Here is a 19,626-nt window from a genome sequence, read left to right as displayed (position 1 = left end):
CTCCCCCTGACTGTTTGGGGGCCTATAGTACACTCCCAGCAAAGTGCTTGCCCCCTTTTTGTTTTTAAGTTCTACCCATATGGCCTCATTAGAGGAACCCGCTAATATATCGTCCCTCCTTACAGCAGTAATTGACTCCTTAATTAATATTGCAACACCCCCTCCCCTTTTACACCCCCCTCTGTCTCGCCTGAAGATTCTATACCCCGGAATATTGAGCTGCCAGTCCTGACCCTCCCTCAACCATGTCTCCGTGATAGCAACAATATCGTACTCCCATGTGTTCAACAACAACTTCAGTTCATCCACCTTATTTGCAAGACTCCTTGCATTAAAATAAATGCCTTCCAGCCCTGCCATATTCCCTTTTGCCTTCACATATTTGCTCTGCCTTCCCAGCTGACTTGTTTTTTCCAGAGAGGTTCTCACACAGGGTTCCGTTGCCTGATACGATAGGACGTCCGGGTGTGTTGGCTTTGTGTATCTTTGGGAGGCAATAGAAGTCTCCCACGCGGGGAGTACGTGGGATGAGAGCGCGTAGGATGCTTTGAAGGTCTGGATCGAAGGTCTTGATCAGTCTGTTGAGTTGGCGGGTGTGTTCTTTGGTCGGATCTGCGGGTAACTGTCTGTAGTGTTCCTGGTTGTCCAGTTGTCGGTATGCTTCTTTGCAATAGTCCGTTCTGTTCTGTATGACGATGGCTCCTCTTTTGTCTTCTGGTTTGATGACGATGTTGCGGTTGGTCTTGAGAGCGTGGATGGCGTTGCGTTGTGCTCGGGTGACATTCTGGACTGTCTTGTGAGTGCGGCTGATGAATCTGGCGTTGATGCATCTCCTGACAGCTTGAGCATACATGTCAAGCTTAGGGCAGCGACCCTCCGGAGGGGTCCAATTTGACTCTTTCTTCTTCGATTGCTGCACTGCGGATCCCTCTGTCTGCTGGTCCGGATCATTGATTGTCTCATTGGGTTCGCTGCTGACATCTTGGGATTTGTGGAAGAATTCCCGGAGCCTCATTCTCCTGATGAATTCCTCTGTGTCTGCCGCGAGACCGATGGGGTCCATTTTGGTGGTGGGGCAGAAATTGAGCCCTCGGCTGAGAACTTCAATTTCGTCTGGTTGAAGGGTGTGGTCGGACAGGTTGACGATGGACTTCCCTGTGGTTTCAACCGTGGTACCGGGGGAGGCTTGGTTGCTGCTGCTGGTGATGCCGGGTTTCTCAAGCTTCCTGTTCTTGGTGTGCATGTAGGCAGTGTAGTTCCGTTGCCTCGTCTGTTTGGCGGTGTCTCGTAGCTGGTCTGCTGTGTCCTGAGCACAGGCTGAGAACATGGACTCCATCTCGGTTTCGAGGTTACGGCGTCTGCTGTAGAGCTGGTGTATGAGATGGTTGAGGAGTGTGCGAGAGGTACGACGGCAGAGTCTCTCAGCGTAGTCTGTGTTGTAGGTCGACTTGAGTGGGTTCGTGATCTGTAGTCCTTTCGGGATCTTGTCTGCTTTCTTGCATCTCTGTAGAAACTTGATGTCTGTGTCAATATGCGCGATCTTCTTGGAGATCCTCTCCACTTTGAGCCGGCAGTTTGTGGTGTCGATAGTAGCCATGGTGTGGAGATGCCGGTGTTGGACTGGGGTGGACAAATGTAAGAAATCACACAACACCAGGTTATAGTCCAACAGCTTTATTTGAAATCACAAGCTTTCGGAGCGCTGCTCCTTCGTCAGGTGAAGTGGAGAGATGCATAAAGACACAGCTTATATAGTCAGAGAATAATGTCAGATGTTTACAGGTAATCTTTCTAACTGCCATTTATCACACCTCGGCAGAGAGATAATCACAGCAATCAAAGGTGTAAATGGTGTCCAAACAGGTCAGTCAGGAAAACATTACATCAGTAATGTTTTCCTGACTGACCTGTTTGGACACCATTTACACCTTTGATTGCTGTGATTATCTCCCTGCCGAGGTGTGATAAATGGCAGTTAGAAAGATTACCTGTAAACATCTGACATTATTCTCTGACTATATAAGCAGTGTTTTTATGCATCTCTCCACTTCACCTGACGAAGGAGCAGCGCTCCGAAAGCTTGTGATTTCAAATAAAGCTGTTGGACTATAACCTGGTGTTGTGTGATTTCTTACAGTATTATTTCATAAGTCATTTCCACATGAATGACAAGATTCATTTCAGTATGGTTGGGCATAAGTGACGCTGACTTGAGGGGGTATATTTGCACAAAGGCTACACTTTGAATTTGGTAACATTCATGCCATGTAAGTGCCAGATAATGCCCAAGTCCAACAAGAAAGGCCCAACCACCATTCTGTGACCTTTGCCAAGTCCCCCACTATCATCACTTTGGTGGTCATCGCTGACCAGAAGCTTAAGTGGACCAGCTGTATCAACACCCTGGCAGCAAGAACAGGGCAAAGACTGGGTACTCTGCAATAAGTAGCTCATGTTTCTGAACCCTCAGAAACTTTTTTGGAATCTAGGCCCAAGTCAGCAGTGTGATGAAAGACTCAGCATTCGCCTGGATAGGTGCAACCACAACAAGCAAGAAGCTTGACATCACCCACAACACAGCAGTCTGCTTGATCAGCGCCCTTGTTACTGGTCAATATCCACCCTGTTCACCTCAGTGCACACTATGGCTGCACTGTGTACTTTCTAGAAGATGCACTGTAGGAACTTGTTAAACTTACTTCAAACAGCACTCCCTGGCCCCATGACACCGACCACCAAGAAGGACAAGAGCAGCAATGTCTTGGGAACACCATCAGCTATAAATTCCCCCTCCAAGTCACATACGTATTGCCATTCAGTAATCGTCACTGGGTCAAAATCCTGGAATTCCCTACCTAACACCGCTGTGGGAACACCATCACTACAAAGGCTGCAGTGGTTTGAGGAGAAAGACAAATACCCAACTTCTCATGGCAACTTGGGATGAGTAATACATGGGGTCTTGTCAGGGTCGCCCACATCCCAAGAACAAATAAAAAATCATTTTTATTCAAAGAAAATACATTAAAACGGATTGCAAGAAGGGGTGTCCATACCTGAGCTTCAATCAAGTTCTTGCTGTACAGGTTTCTGTCACATCGCACAGCCTCATAAAGGTTCTGTTGCTGTTTCAACTTACTCTCAGCCTCTGAGATTTTCTTCTTGAAGTCAAAATTCTGTATCTCATACACCTTAATGTCTTCCATATACTGAAGAACCTGCAGAAGAAATATTTCTTGACATTTAAGAGACCTATAATTTGATTATAGAACTTTTCTGCCACTTTTTGCACTTAGCCCAGCCATTAAGCACTCTCATCAGATTATGTTATTTGCAGGGTAAGGCTCCTTTGATTCCCTTTACAACAATGTGACATGTCCCCACGCTCTGAAGGATGCTTTTTACCAGGCCAGGCTGATATTTCCAATTCCCATACCAATCATCATTACATCAGAGTGCGGCTGAAACCCCAGTGCCAGTTAGAGCTGAGTTGAGGGAAATCTTGCATTGTGCACACTTCGAACTGAGACTGACCAAACACATTTTCACTTCGGACACTCAACAGCTGAAAGAAAGGAGAGATTTTCATCTCATCAGTCCAGGCTTGATTTCAGCTCCGAGAGATTAAAGACCATGTGTTATCCCTAGTTAACCCACTGAATCCCCTTAGGTTAATTAATGGATTTTAGAGAGGTTTTAATCTCTTTTTAATTGATGCGTTAGGCCAATCTCAATCATTTCTACAGATGGACATGTAGCAGGACAGGTAGATAAGGTGACTAAGAAGGCACACGGGATACTTTCCTTTATTAGCCGAGGCACAGAATATAAGAGCAGGGAGGTTATGCTAGAACTGTATAAAACACTAGTTAGGCCACAGCTAGAGTACTGCATGCAGTTCTGGTCACCACAGTACAGGAAAGATGTGATTGCACTAGAGAGGGTACAGAGGAGATTTATATGAGGATATATTGCCAGGACTGGAGAATTTTAGCTGTGAGGAAAGATTGGATAGGCTGGGGTTGTTTTCTTTGGAACAGAGGAGGCTGAGAGGAGATTTAATTGAGGTGTATAAAATTATGAAGGGCCTAGATAGAAAGGACCTATTTCCCCTAGCAGAGAGGTCAATAACCAGGGGTGAAAGATTTAAAGTAATTGGTAGAAGGTTTAGAGGGGAGTTGAGGAGAACTTTTTTCACCCAGAGGGTGGCGGGGATCTGGAACTCACTGCCTGAAAGGGTGGTAGAGGCAGAAACCCTCACCGTATTTAAAAAGATATGCACTTGAAGTGCCGTAACCTACAAGGCTACGGATCTAGAATAGGAAAGTGGGATTAGGCTGGATAGCTCTTTTTCGGCCGGCACGGACACGATGAGCTGAATGGCTGCCTTCTGTGCCGTAAATTTCTATGGTTCTATGAATTACGTTAAATTCGGCAGGACCCGAGAGAAAGTCCATTCTTCTGGGTATCCCAACCTCAGAACAGCCTGATCCCTCCCCGCCTCAGAGTTAATATCCAGCCCCGACAGCTTTGAAAAGAGAAGAAAGCATAAATCGAATCAAGAAATAGCATTAAGGTGATGCCAAGTTTCCGTTTTAAAAACTTGCGGCATATTGGAGGAAGCAAAAACTGAGGTAGGGAAAGAGTAACGTGAGAAGTGAGTACTTGTGAACTGAAAGATACGACCAGGTAATGGTGCAGCGTGAATCTGATGCAATGCTCAGTTTACTGCCCACTATCTTAACAAGGCATATGAACTCTAAACTCAGAGAATTCCCTCTGCACATTCCATGTGAAACTCTCCTGTGCTGTCTCCTTGTGATCATTTTGAATGACAATACCAATTAATGCCACGCTTCAAGACAGTGCTCAGCTATCCTCACAGGAGACTCAAGATTACAAAGCCTCATTTAAATAAGCAGCTCGAAAGCATTTGGCATCTGTACTTATTCTGCGAATTAAACCATTGCAAAGAACTGTGATGATTTAACATCCTTTCGCCTGTTCAATTTTGAATATTTCTGTAGTAAAAGGAAATGTGCACTGTGATTGATATCATGAAGATTTTAACGATGTGATATTTAGACCCTTTCTAAACAGTCAGTGGAAATGCTTTTCTCTTTTTTTTTTAAGCTTAACGTTAAAATGAAAAAAAAATGATCTTCCTGCCCTTGATTGGACTGCCATTTTGGAATCTAAACTCCAAACAGTTAGGCTATTCCAGGATGTATTATGTTCCAATGGTCTTAAAAATAAAAAGCAAGACTTTACTGAATTTCAACCAATGCAGCAATGGGAGTGCTCCAACTGGTTTTAGTAATCCCAGGCTAGAACACGGTAAAAAAAGGGTCAGCATTTCCACTTGTGACCATTATGCAGCTGGCAACAGCGTATGTGCGGATATCAGGTCAGGCCGTGATTGGCTCACTGTAACACTCCCCCACGGTTGAATAGCCTGTCAACCCTCCCTTTACAGCTTCACACGAGTAACAGATTGATAGTCACTACTTGGCTGAGGCACTGAAGACCGCTACTGCTATGCAACCATACCGCACCACCCCGCCCCACCCCCAACCAGATCACTGCCATCTGGAGAAGTGGGGTAAAAGGATTTTTTTTAAATCAGATTGAAAATCAAGGTAAAAAAAATCTCCCGTTTAAACAAATTGTGTTTAAATAGAATTGATTATGCTGCAGGAAAATGCAAGAGGCAAATCATTAGTCAGTTCCTTTAAGAAGTGAGTGCTGATGAAGTCACTGGGGAACCTAGTTTTGAGCAATTACTGATCCTGGCAAGATAAGAGGGGTAAAATCCCCACACAGCTAAAACGAGAAATAGCCAGGTTAATAATATGGAGTGACTGCTAACAACCGGAAGCTGAGCAGAAGCGTACTGCGCACTAATCTGGAAGCTGCTTTCGATGATGTTTCTGCTGTTTTTCAACAGAGCCCGCTCCCTTCCTGGCTTTTTTTCTCCCACACAGCCCACTCCTTTCCCAGCTTTTTTACACAGAGCCCGCCCGCTCCCTTCCCAGCTTCCCCGCCCACCCCCCCCCAGCTATAGAGCCCGGTCCCATGCCGGCTTTTTTTCCTACAGTCCCAAAGCTCCACTCCATTCCCAGCTTTTTTTCCCCCACAGATCCGAAGACCCACTTACTTCCCTTCTCGGCTTTTTTTTCCCCAGAGCCCATGAGTCGCAAAGTGAACAACCAAAAAAAAATCTTAGGCTGCGCATGCTGCAACTTCGTTGGCAGCGGTGGCTGCCTATAGTATTTGTGGTACACAGCTTTCAAAAACACCTCCACAATCATCGGTTTTGCCCCCTTGCTGGTAAATTGCTCCCCGTTTGCTGGCAGCACAGTGAAAGCAGCAGCCAAAAAAAAAAATAGGGTTGTCAACCATCTCCTAAGCTGCCGTCGCCAAAATGTACTGAGGTGGGGAAGCAAACCTTTGGAAGCATGCCAAAATGGTGGGTTTTGTTTTAAAGTGGTGTTTTTGCAATTGCGTCATTTATAGCAGTTCAGTCCCCAGCTCCAATGAGGTACCGAGCATCCCGAGTCCATAACTTATCAGCCATTGGTAATTCAGCTTCCAGTCTGTCTCAGCTCTCCCTCCAACTCTGTTCTTTGCAAAGTTAATGTTTAATTCATTCTGGTTTTTGATTTTGATTTTCTTTCATCAAAAAGGAGTTAATGTTGACTCTCTCGATTGGAGAGCAGCATTTGCAACTACAGGAAACTCTTTGGTATCCGGCACCGACGGGACCGGAGTGTTGCCGGTTGATCAAAAATTCCAGATGACGGAGAGAGTTATCTACCGAGGCTACTTTTAACAAAGAAAATTTTTTTAAATCAAGAAATGTGCAGTATATAGTAATTGGGTACTCACCTACAGAATGTTGTGTTAAATGGACGGTGGAAGATGCTTGATTAAGTACAGTGCTACCAGTTGAGGGTAATGCAATGCAATGACTACCAGCAGCGAGGGAGACACACAGTACCCCTGTAAAATGGCGGATCAGGAGAGACTACCGGCAGCGCGGGAGAGTCAGACTCCTGTTACAGGGGTATTGAGGTGTTCCGACTTCCGACAGCGCCAAGAAGCCGAGTAGTGGCAGTTTGGAGAACTACCCCACTGACTAACTCGGCCACCGCGGGAGACTCGGACTCGGCAACATTGCCGGTTATTGAGGTGTTGTTTTCGGAGTGAGAATTTTGCCGGTTAATAGAGAATTCCGGATATTTAGGTGCCGTTTAAACGAGAGTTTCCTGGTACTGTGCTTCTTACAGCCTCCTATGTTGTGTTAACTTAATTTACTGTAAAGCACTGACCTTCTGTGTGAGGTCACTGGCTTCGTTGATGTACCGGTCCCTCTCTTTTTCCAGGTGGAAAATAATTTTCCGCTGTTTCTGCGCCTCAACGTTATAGTTTTGAATTTCCTGATCCAGGACCTTCTTAGACTGCTCGTGAAGTTTGACCAAGCTCAGTTGCTTCTCGGTGGTGCCGACTGCTTTCAGCATATTCTAAGCAAAAGGAAAACGTAACCATTGTTATTTTACTGCACGCGCCCCGTCGAAAAGGTTTGACGAGCTAATTGGCCCACCGCTGACACAGAGCGAGACCTCCCACCAAGATCCGATGCGGGGTCAAAAACGATGTGTGGCTACAAAATGGGATTCTCAGCTTTTGTGAACTTTAGAGTGGTGTATCTTTTCTAGGACGCTAGCCACCTAAACTGGATCCAATGGACAGAACAGCGAAGCAGCTCCCTTTTTTAGCTGATTGACGCATGACAGGTCTCTAGAAGGCTACGTTTGCTTAACTTAAAACATTTTATCCCCAATGTTTTATTTAACCATTTTTAAAGCAAAATCCAAACCACAAAAAACCCTCAGAATCTAATCTTGAATACAAAAATGAAAATCTATATAAAGCAGTAATCATCTATCTATATTAATATTAAAAGTCTTATGTCAGTGTGCGTTTTGTCAACTTTTTCCATTATAACTTCCTTTGTCCACGTTTATACTGGAACATGCCTAACAAACATGTCATGCTGTATCGAAATCCTCCTGCTCATGAAAATGCTGCAGTGCCACCACTGGCGGCAAGGTATAATTACAGCGTGACAAGTTTTCCTCGACAACAACGCTCACGCTAAGCGGCCGCGCAGCAGTCTGGAGGTCCCACGCAGGCCGCTCACCTGCTTTTAAATGGAAGAAACCGTGCATGCACGAAAATTTGAATGGGCTGCGCAACCAGTTAAAGGGACCGCGCGCAAAAAAAATTCAGAGGGAACAATGATGGGCAGGCTTCAATATAAACATGGGTGGGCATAGGAATTTATAATGGAAATGTATTAAAAAATAAGGACTTTAAAATGGGGCAAAAATTACATCTGCGTGCTCTGTTCCAATTACCCCCCCATCTTCTAATCCCTCTTCACCTTAAGACAACATTTAGTCTCAACTCCCCATGAGCAACGACATTGACCAGTACCATATTAAAACATAGAAACATAGAAGATAGGAGCAGGAGTAGGCCATTCGGCCCTTCAAGCCTGCTCCGCCATTCAATGAGATCATGGCTGATCATCCAAATTCAGTACCCTGTCCCTGCCTTCTCCCCATATCCCTTGATCCCTTTAGCCTTAAGAAATATATCCAACTCTTTCTTGAATATATTTAATGAACTGGCCTCCACCGATCTCTGTGGCAGAGAATTCCACAGGTTCACCACTCTCTGGGTGAAGAAATTCCTCCTCATTTCAGTCCTAAATGTCCTACCCCTTATCCTTAGACTATGACCCCTGGTTCTGGACTCCCCGACCATCGGGAACATCCTTCCAGCATCTAGTCTGTCCAGGCCTGACAGAATTTTATAGGTTTCGATGAGATCCCCTCTCAATCTTCTAAACTCCAGTGAGTATAAGCCCAATCAACACAATCTCTCCTCATACGTCATTCCTGCCATCCCAGGTATCAGCCTGGTGAATCTACGCTGCACTCCTTCCATGGCAAGAACATCCTTCCTCAGATAAGGCGACCAAAACTGCACACAATACTCAAGGTGCGGTCTTACCAAGGCCCTGTACAACTGTAGCAAGACATCCTTGTTCCTGTACTTGAACCCTCTTGCTACGAAGGCCAACATACCATTTGCCTTCTTAACCGCCTGCTGCACCTGCATGCTTACCTTCAGCGACTGGTGTACAAGAACACCCAGGTTTCTTTGCACTTCCCCTTCTCCCAATCTATTGCCATTCCAAATAATAATCTGCCTTCCTGTTTTTGCCACCAAAGTGGATAACCTCACATTTATCCACATTATAGTGCATTTGCCATGTTTCTGCCCAATCACCTAACCTGTCCAAATCGTACTGGAGTTTCATGACATCCTCCTCACAGCATACCATCCCACCCAGCTTTGTGTCGTCTGCAAATTTGGAGATATTACATCCAATTCCCTCGTCCAGATCATTAATATATATTGTGAACAGCTGGGGTCCTAGGACCGATCCTTGCGGTACCCCACTAGTCACTGCCTGCCACTCGGAAAACGACCCGTTTATTCCAACTCTTTGCTTTCTGTCCGCCAACCAGTTCTCTATCCAAGTCAATACCTTGCCCCCAATCCCATGTGCCTTAATTTTGCACGCTAATCTCTTATGCGGGACCTTATTGAAAGCCTTCTGAAAGTCCAAATACACCACATCCACTGGTTCTCCCTTATCTATTTTACCAGTTACATCCTCAAAAAATTCCAGTAGATTAGTCAAGCATGATTTACCTTTTGTAAATCCATGTTGACTTTGTCCGATCCTGTCACTGCTTTCCAAGTGCTCTGCTATTATATCTTTTATAATGGACTCTAGCATTTTCCCCACTACCGATGTCAGGCTTACCGGTCTATAATTCCCCGCTTTTTCTCTGCCACCTTTTTTGAATAGTGGGGTAACATTAGCTACCCTCCAATCCATGGGTACTGTTCCAGAGTCTATTGAGTTCTGGAAGATGACCAGCAATGCATCTACTATTTCTAGGGCCACTTCCTTAAGTACCCTGGGATGTAGATTATCAGGCCCTGGGGATTTATCGGCCTTCAGTCCCATCAATTTTCCTAACACCATTTCCCTACAAATACTGATTTCTTTCAGTTCCACCCTTTAAAATCTTACATTTGCACGCACTTTGTGTCAACTTTGCCATTATAAATTCCTATGTCCACATTTATAATGAAAACTGTCTTTGCAAACTAATCACAATGTAATTGCGCCTTCCCAACAGTAATGTCAAAATATATAACTAAGTTGGAGCCAACAGAATGTGTGTAGGACTGATGCCAGAGCTTCCAATCACTTCCAGCATCACCTAAACAGCATGCCAATGAATCAACATTTCCTGCTTTGAACCAAATTTATCCTCCTACGTAGAGTGGAGTTGTTCCGACTCCTTACAGATAATAATTAAAATAAAACCGGATTTCATGGGTGCAGAGAGAAATAAATTGGATCATAACCACAGGCCCTGAAACGAGCCAGAGACCACAATCCTTTTAAAAATGGGTCTACTCCACTGGGAAGAAACAATTGAACTCTTTGCTCTTCATTTTCAGAAAACTCAAAAAAGCTTCTCCCAAGTTCCAAGTGATGTCTAAAGCAGTAGGTAACCATAAAGGCCCCATGACAATGTGAGTTGTGGCAATGTGACAGGAATTGGTACCGTGTATGAAGGAACTGTTCCTGAGATATAGGGAGTGTACTTTATACTCAGAATTGGCTGCATTCCACAACTTTTGTGCCCAGGCAGCAAGATAATTCTACCTCGCACCACATCACTGGAACACATAGTTGTGCAGCATAAGGTAGCAAGACAATTGGTCGGACCAGGATCCAAGAGAAATATTGTCAGGAATCCAAGTATACAAATATTAACTCCACGGTTCTACACTCTAAGCAGAAGATCTGCCCAGTGATGGCCGCTCCTCAACCCCATCCTGCGGAAACTGTTAACATCCATGCCTGAATTCCCAATGTGCCCTCCTGAAAGGCGAAGCTACGCACCAAGTGTGTCAATTTTTTTAAACATACCCTTTTGTGTTAGTGATGTTGCAAGTACAGTGGGAGGATTTCCTATGTTTGCAAAACTGTAACGGTATTCTAAAAGCATATTTAAGATCTTGCCAGTAAATAGCGATCAGAAGAAATCTTACCGCTGTGCTTGTCATGTAGGAACACAAATGGGTAAATTCACCAATCCTGCGCTCCTGATAGGGAGCCATACTCAAACGAAGCACGAATCAGTGAATCACCACTGCGGTGTTGTAGCTCAATCCCCGATCCACGCTCTCTTTTGCGTGCAGGGTACGTGGAATTATTTTGCAACAATCAGAGGAAATCTGCCCGTTACAACTAGAGAAAAAAATTACATGAGGAACTACAGATGTAGGGCAACAGTTCAGCCCTAGGAATAAAAGCAACCACAATGGGGAGATTGGTGGCGACTCCCCAGCCAGAAGTGAGCAAGACAGTACATCCTCCTCCACAATGCTGATCGGCTGTGAAGTTCGATGCAAAAAAAGACAGTAATTCAATCTTGAAGTTCTTCTGCCATTAATAAAGAAGGTCAAAGGAATTGTTTGGCTAAATGACTGCCTTGTAAAAACTGCTGCTAACCATCTATTATCCTGTTTGTGTTTAGACAGGCCAGATATGTTGTGCTTCATTAAACCTTCATAAGAACTGAAGTACCTATCCAGTGTTGTCTATCTGCAGCTGGAACAAAGTTCAAAATTAGCTACTAATTCCAGATATTTTTCAACTTTAGCAATGCTACATAGTGATATGCTTACCTTATTCAAAATATCTCGTTCTCTCACCAGCTCATCGACCGCTTTCTTATCAATGTCAGCCTGCTTTTTAGTAGACTCCAGTTCTAAAGGGAAATGGGGGGGGTGGAAATTGGAGACTTTACTATGGTTACTTTCAAAATATAAAGCAGAATCAAATCATCCCCTGTAATTGAAAACTGTACTTATGTGCCCCAAGTCTACAAATGAATACGTGATTCCAGTAGGGAAGAATAATAATCCAGGCTTCATATCCAATCTTATACAAAGTTCATTGTTTGATACAGCTGAACCTAACCTCATATGTACGTACAAACACTTTTTAAAAATCTATTCCAAAAAGGTGCCTGCATCTCCACTCATGCAGGGGTAAAGTCCTAAGTTGCATGTGGAGGCCCAGTCGTTGAGTATATTCCATACAGAGTTGATAGATTTTTGGTAACTAAGGGAACTAAGCAGTGTAGCGATTTGGGTAAAAATAAGCAGACGTGACAGGAAGGGACGGAGAGTTTAACGGTAGCAGTGCAGCAGAGAATTTTAGGGGAATCAAGGGATATGGAGATCGGGCAGGAAAGTGGAGTTGAGGTTGATGATCAGCCATGATCGTATTGAATGGCGGAGCAGTGTCGAGGGGCCGTATGGCCTACTCCTGCTCCTAATTCTTATGTTCTTATGATATGGGGATAGTGCGGAAAGGTGAAGTTGAGGTAAAAGATCAGCCATGATCTTATTGAATGGCGGAGCAGGCTCGAAGGGGCAAATGGCCCACTCCTGCTCCTATTTCTTATGTTCTTATATAACTCCAGCGTTGTAATAACTACATGGCAACTCTCCTCGTGACTCGGTTCCAGCTCCGAGTACTGATTTTAAACCTCTTCTCCCTGAATATATTCTACTGGACTGACTTTGGATCTAAAATCAACTGCTGAAGCCTGGGATGAATTTGGGAGTCAGGACAGAGACGTGCCAGTTATCACCAGGAATTCATTCACGGCATGTGGGCGTCGCTGGCAAGGTCAGCATTTATTGCCCATCCCTAATTGCCCTCGAGAAGGTGGTGGTGAGCCGCCTTCTTGAACCGCTGCAGTCCGTGTGGCGAGGGTACTCCCACAGTGCTGTTAGGTAGGGAGTTTCAGGATTTTGACCCAGTGGCAATGAAGGAGCGGCCGATATATTTCCAAGTCAGGATGGTGTGTGACTTGGAGGGGAACTTGGAGGTGGTGGTGCTCCCATGTGCCTGCTGCCCTTGTCCTTCTAGGTGGAAGAGGTCGCGGGTTTGGGAGGTGCTGCCAAAGAAGCCTTGGCGAGTTGCTGCAGTGCATCTTGCAGATGGTACACACAGTGCGCTGGTGGTGGAGGGAGTGAATGTTTAAGATGATGGATGGGGTGTCGATCAAGCGGGCTGCTTTGTCCTGGATTGTGTCGAGCTTCTCGAGTGTTGTTGGAGCTGCACTCATCCAAGCAAAAAAGGAAACGGGAAGGCACATGTTCTCTGGAAACAACACCATGCTTTACATCCACATCTCTACTATCCTAAATATATATATATAATATATATATCTACACACGTGAAGCTTCAGGCAGATGATCAGAACCCCTCTGGAAATTCTACCCTATAGTCGTGTTATCACAGCAGGACAAAAAACATATCTATGCTAGCGATAGATCATTATTTTTTTTAAATCACTGTTTCAGTATACAATGGAACTTTTGTTGCTCTTCATAATGGAGTGATTGAAAGGCCCCAAACTTTAGTTTTGTACTTATGGCAAACCAATATCCTGGGCGTGGAATGGTAGCAAAATATCTACCCTAAGCAGAATTTCATCTTTCCTGGTTGGTGAGAGTGGTTTGTGTCAATATAAAGAAATTAGTGTTAGTGGGCTGTGCAATAAGGCAACGTTTAGTCAAGTCTTTATCCTGTGAAAACTCTAGTGGATGTTTGGAAAGGCAAGAAATCAGAGGGTGGGTCCACTGTATCGGGGAAAAAAAATATTTTCAATGGCAGATTGCTCAGATGGAGGAAGGTAGTGAGTTTTCAGGCCTCCTGCCCAGCGGAAATCAGGGTGACAGCGCCCCGAGAATGTTTGGCAATGACGTGCCATTGTGGGCGCGGCAATGTTCAAATTTAAAATGCAAATTGCGTACATAGGACTCCAATTGCCATTTTTGGGCTCAACTGGGCACACACCGAGCAGTATCAGCTGGCAGCCCTGCCGAACAGGACCCAATAGATTCGTTCCTCTTTAATTTTGTTGAGGTGCAAGGAGCAGGCGTACCTTTCCAGTTTCTCAAAATGAGCCTGGGTCACTGCACGGCTCTGCCCCTCCCTCCCTCCCATCCCAGACATCTGATCCCTCCCCCCCACACTCCCCCCCCCCCCCTCCCCACTCCAGACATCAGGCCCCGCTTCCAGACAGGGCCCCTAGCACCCGCACCCCCAGACATTGGGTTCCCCTCCCCACCCTCCAGGCATCGGAGGGGGAGGCCTCCAGACATTGGGCCTCCCCCTCTCCAGATATCATGTGGGCTCAGTCAGCCAGCCGTCCAAAGTCCGTTGCATGGTGGGGGGGAGGGGGGGTAATTCAAATAAATATCAAATCAATTTTGGTGATGTTTTAATTACAGAGACTTGGCACCATGAAGCTACATAACCACGCGCTGTTACTGTTTGCCCAGTGTCCATTGGTAAATACTTATTACATTACCAGCTGTGTTAAAAATGAGACAGAGAGAAAAAAAAGCTGTAAAACTGCTTCCTTATAGATGTTGGCAGCGAGCATGCTTGTCAGGATCTGAAATCTGAATGTTGAAAGTGCAGCTAAGTGAGAGCAAACGCCTTGCCTTCCCAACCAAATAAATACCGTGACAATTTACCTTCTCTATTTGCCAATCTTATAAAACAAATACTCCTTTATAGATCTGACTTTTGTCACTTGCACTGTAAGATTATTTATGCAGCCATTTGAAAGAGGGGAGACGGATAGAGAGTTTCACACAAAGGGTGGTATAGCCCAGGTAGTCAGCGAAGGTGGATAGTACTGGACAAATTCAAGAGGGAGCAGGGTACATTTTGGCAAAATAAATGATTGAGGGGTATAAGAGATAGTGGGGGGAAAATTCAGTTGTTTGCGCCTCCCGTTAGCGCCTTAAGAGGGCGCAAAGCAACTAGCGCCAAGGTGCGGCAATGTTTGCGCCGCTCACGAAATTAACTAGACGTTTTGCAGCGGCGCTAAACACTATCGCCACGATCTCCTGCGCCGGCAGATCGTGACGTCAGTCGAGTGCGCAACGCCCCGGACCGGATATTGAGTGGCGCCCCTGCCTTACCACCTGCCGCTAGCAACGACAGGTTGAGGGGAGCGTTTTGCAGTCAGAAAGGGACTGGGGGAGCGCTATTTAAAGGCGACCGCTTCCTGCCTTTTTTTGTTGGTGACATTTTTGCACCACGCATTCTGAGAGAGAGAGAGAGAGACTTCTGGAGAGATTCAACGCTGTGTGAAAAAGTTTTGGGTACTGAGCAGCACTTTGCAGGTTCATTTTGATTTGCCCTTCCTTGCTTCGCCAGCACTCTGAGGTAGCATCTCGCTCCTCGGACTTTGCGCCTTAAGACAGGTGTGAAGCTCCTGATTTAGCGCTCCAATCACCTCCAGGGGCGATAAAAGCCGAGTTTGCCGTCGGAGGCAATAATTAGCACCAGGCGCTAAATTTTGCGCACGGCCGATAATGGCGCCCCAAAAGGGGCGATACTGAATTTTTCCCCCAGTGTATATGATCGTATTTTTTGGACCGTTGAGGCTGCCAATGTCATTTCACGTTTTACTATGGTAAAGGCGCTAGATAAATACAAGTTGTTGTACATTCCGATATAAATTGCCCCCTTCACATTAAACTCTTACAAACATTTTTTCTCCCCTCCCCCTTTCCCTGTGCTCGTCACAGTGAGAGATGTCCATGTAGAAATTGAACTCTTTCCATTTCAGGCACCCGGTGTTAGCATCAAGAATACCAAGGTCAGGTGTAGCACTGCCAGATGTTGAGAACAGCTCATTCCACTCTGCCCCATCAATGTGCATGGCCGCAATGCAAGAAAAGCGCCTCAATGCACCAGTGTGGCATTTCTGTTCCATTTATCGCCACAACGGCTTTTCCGAGTGACTGACAGTGTCAAATTTGAGGCAGTATTGTACTGTGGCCACTATGATCTAGATATAGGGCTCTTATAAGAACATAAGAAGTAAGAGCAGGAGTAAGCCATACGGCCCCTCGAGCCTGCTCCGCCATTCAATAAGATCATGGCTGATCTTCAACCTCAACTCCACTTTGCCTACGATCTCCATATCCCTTGATTCCCCTAGAGTCCAAAAATCTATCAATCTCAGCCTTGAATATGCTCAAAGACTCAGCATTCACAGCCCTCTGGGGCAGAGAGTTCCAAAGATTCACAACCCTCTGAGTGAAGAAATTCCTCCTCATCTCAGCCTTAAATGGCCGACCCCTTATCCTGAGACTATGCCCCCTTAGTTCTAGACACTCCAGCCTGGGGAAACAACCTCTCAGCATCTACCCTGTCAATCCCCCTCAGAATCTTATATGTTTCAATGAGATCACCTCTCATTCTTCTAAACTCCAGAGAGTATAGGCCCATTCTACACAATCTCTCATCATAGGACAGCCCTCTCATCCCAGGAATCAATCTAGTCTCTCATCCCAGGAATCAATCTGTCAATAGACAGAGCAACCTTCCATTCAAACAGCCAAGCCTGGATTAGAATCCAAACCCAAAGGTAAAGGCCAGTGTCTGAAGTGGCATCCAGTTCACAAATGCCATTTTTGTTAGCATTTTTCATCTTAAACCTTTTGCCTGGCTCACAGCGTTATTCGAAACAAAAATCATGTTTAAAAATAGATGTCTGGAGGCATAATGCTATGGTACAAAGAGGTTATAAATAAAAGTATTTGGGCAAAAAATTCATTATAGCCCAGAAATGGACGCTAACTTTGGAAAAGTTTGAGATTTAGCAGCAGGCGCTAATGAATCTCGCTGCACGCAAAATTCAGTGTCATCGCTCAAAGAAAGGATGGGAGCGCTAAATCAAGTGCTAACGGCCTAGCTCAGTGGCGTTACACTCAAACCAATATCAGGTGCAGTCTAATTGCAAGTCATCATTGCCACAGGCTCTTTCCAGTTCTTAAAGGGAAGGTTCATTCATGCTGCAGAACCTCTTTCTCAGCATTGCTGCCTGTGAACCTGTGTCAGCCAACAGGAGCAGGCCACGTCCAAGGAGCCGGACGACTCAACCAGCTGTACTCATGGCAGATCCACGCCCCAGGGAGAGAGCCCGCAGATTTTCGGACCAAGCATTGGAGGGGTTGGTGTCCGCTGTGGAGAGACGGAGGGCGGTGCTCCACCCGGCAAGTGGCAGGAGGCCCTTGCCGCAAATCTTCCGTGCCATGTGGAGGGAGGTTGCCCATCAAGTCTCGGGCTGCCCATCAAGTCTCGGGCAGCACTGTGGTCCCCAGGAGCCATACACAGTGCAGGAAGAAATTTAACGACCTTTGCAGCCTTCTGGACTCAACATTGAGTTCAACAATTTCAGACTATAACTGTAGTATCCGAGTATCAATAATACACAGACTGCAGGAGAACAAATAAACAGGTATTTACTGAACAGAGGGTAAACGTCAGACTGAAGTACAGAAGCCTGCTAGGGCTTTTTATACAGGTGTGGTCACTGCCGGTACTGCAGTATAAAATCAGTTCTTCTCTTAAAGGTACATACACAACAATTCCTCCCCTTTTAGATAAACAGTACATAACATTCATTTAACAACTAAATAATAACTAATTACAATTACAATTTTCTCTGTACTATATACATCAACTGAAATAATTATTTATAAGTTCAGTCTTTGAGGAGGCTTCCTGATCCTGACTGGATAGCGCCTTTCTCGAGTATCCTGTTCTTGTGGCGAAGCTGATTCTGGTTCATGGTCACTGGTTGGTTCGTCAGCTTCCAATACCACTGCTTCTGAGGTAGACGCAATCTGTACTTCGGGTTCATTACCAGGTGCACATGCTCGTGGTATAGGTTTGGCTTGTTCCTGTGACTCTAGAATCTGGTCAGCATGGCGTCCCACGATGCTCTCTCCAACGTCCACTGTGTACATTAGTGGTCCCTGCTGTGTGCATATCGTTCCTGGCTGCCATTTTTCTGTTCAGTAGTCGCGGGCCAAGACTGGTTGCCCTATCTTGAAGCTCCGGGTTGGCTTCTCATTGATGTGCTGGAATTGCTTATCCTCAACATCTCGTCTTATGTTTGGTTTGAGCAAATCCAGGCGACATCTTAGCCTTCGGTTGAAGAACATTATGGCTGGAGCTTGGTTGGTGACTGCATGTGTCGCATTCCGGTAAGCAAACAAGAAATTATCTACCTTGTGTTGTAGTGGTATGTCGTCGTTATACATCGCCTTTATTGCCTTTTTAAAGGTCTGAACAAACCTCTCAGCCAATCCATTTGTGGCTGGATGATATGGGGCAGATGTGTAATGTTTCACCCCATTATTCCTCAGAAACCTCCGGAAATCCTCGGACACAAACTGTGGCCCATTGTCGGAGCAAATCTGTTCTGGCAAGCCATTCCTGGCGAAGATGGTCCGTAGGACTGCAATAGTTTTCTCCGTGGTGGTGGAGGACATTTTGATGACCTCTGGCCATTTCGAATGGGCATCCACGGCAATTAGAAACATTGAGTCCATAAATGGACCAGCAAAATCAATGTGTACCCGTTGCCATGGAGATGAGGGCCACTCCCATGGGTGTAGAAGGGCCTGTGGTGGTGCATTTTGGACTTTCTGGCATCCTGAGCAGCTCTTGGTCAGGTCCTCAATTTGTTTATCGATTCCCGGCCACCACACATAAGCCCTGGCTAGGCTTTTCATTTTTACCCCTCCCAGATGACCCTCATGAAGCTCATTGAGCACTCTGTCTCTCAACTTGGGTGGAATCACCACTCGGGATCCACACATCAAGGTCCCCCGGCACACTGACAGCTGTTCTCTCCTTGGCGAGAATGCTGGCAACAGTGAGTCGCCATGTGCTGGCCATCCCTTCACCGTCAAATCATAGACCCGAGAGAGTGTCGGGTCATTTCGGGTTTCCTTCTCTATACTTGAGTTCGTAACAGGCAGACATTCGACTATGGTCGCATGGAATATCTCAACAGGGTCCACTGCAGGTGCTTCCTGTACCGTAGGCAACGGTAGGCACGACAGCCCATCAGCGTTTCCATGCTGTCTCGTACCCTTGTACTCTATGTCGTACTGATGTGCCCCTAGAAAAAGTGACTATCTTTGCAGCCGTTGCGCCGTCATCACCGGAACGCCCTTCTTTGGGTTAAAAATGGAGACCAGGGGCTGATGATCAGTCAGTAGGATGAATTTCTGCCCATGCAGATAGTGATTGAACTTCTTCACCCCCCACAACAGGCTGAGGGCCTCCCTGTCAATCTGGGCGTAGTTACGCTCGGCTGAGGTTAACGAGCGCGACGCAAAGGCTATTGGCCTCTCTGAACCGTCAAGGAATTTGTGTGACAGCACCGCTCCAATGCCGTAGGGAGACGCATCACATGCCAACCGAATCGGTAGTGTTGGGTTGTAGTGGGCCAATACTTCTTTTGAAGTGATTAGGCATTTACATTTCTGAAAGGCACGCTTACACTCATCACTCCATTTCCATGTTACTCCAGTTTGCAGCAGGGCGTTCAGTGGGTGCAGAAT

At 45.7% G+C, this 19,626-nt stretch overlaps 1 protein-coding gene across 1 annotated transcript in view; it reads right to left on the bottom strand.

Annotated features, from left to right (window-relative positions):
- Positions 1-19,626, bottom strand: part of cfap58 (cilia and flagella associated protein 58) — a 304,094-nt gene that overhangs the window by 221,544 nt on the left and 62,924 nt on the right. The window contains exons 8-10 of the mRNA XM_085994322.1: positions 11,851-11,933; positions 7,332-7,523; positions 3,057-3,218 (exon numbers count right to left, since the gene is read on the bottom strand). Of these exons, the coding sequence (XP_085850448.1) occupies positions 3,057-3,218; positions 7,332-7,523; positions 11,851-11,933 (437 nt within the window). The remainder of the gene's footprint in view (positions 1-3,056; positions 3,219-7,331; positions 7,524-11,850; positions 11,934-19,626) is intronic.

The sequence above is a fragment of the Somniosus microcephalus genome, chromosome 8 (genome assembly GCF_052327205.1).
Source record: "Somniosus microcephalus isolate GS21.2 chromosome 8, FLI_Smic_1.0, whole genome shotgun sequence".
Classification (NCBI taxonomy): Eukaryota; Metazoa; Chordata; class Chondrichthyes; order Squaliformes; family Somniosidae; genus Somniosus; species Somniosus microcephalus.
This window is presented reverse-complemented; position numbering and strand designations above follow the sequence as displayed.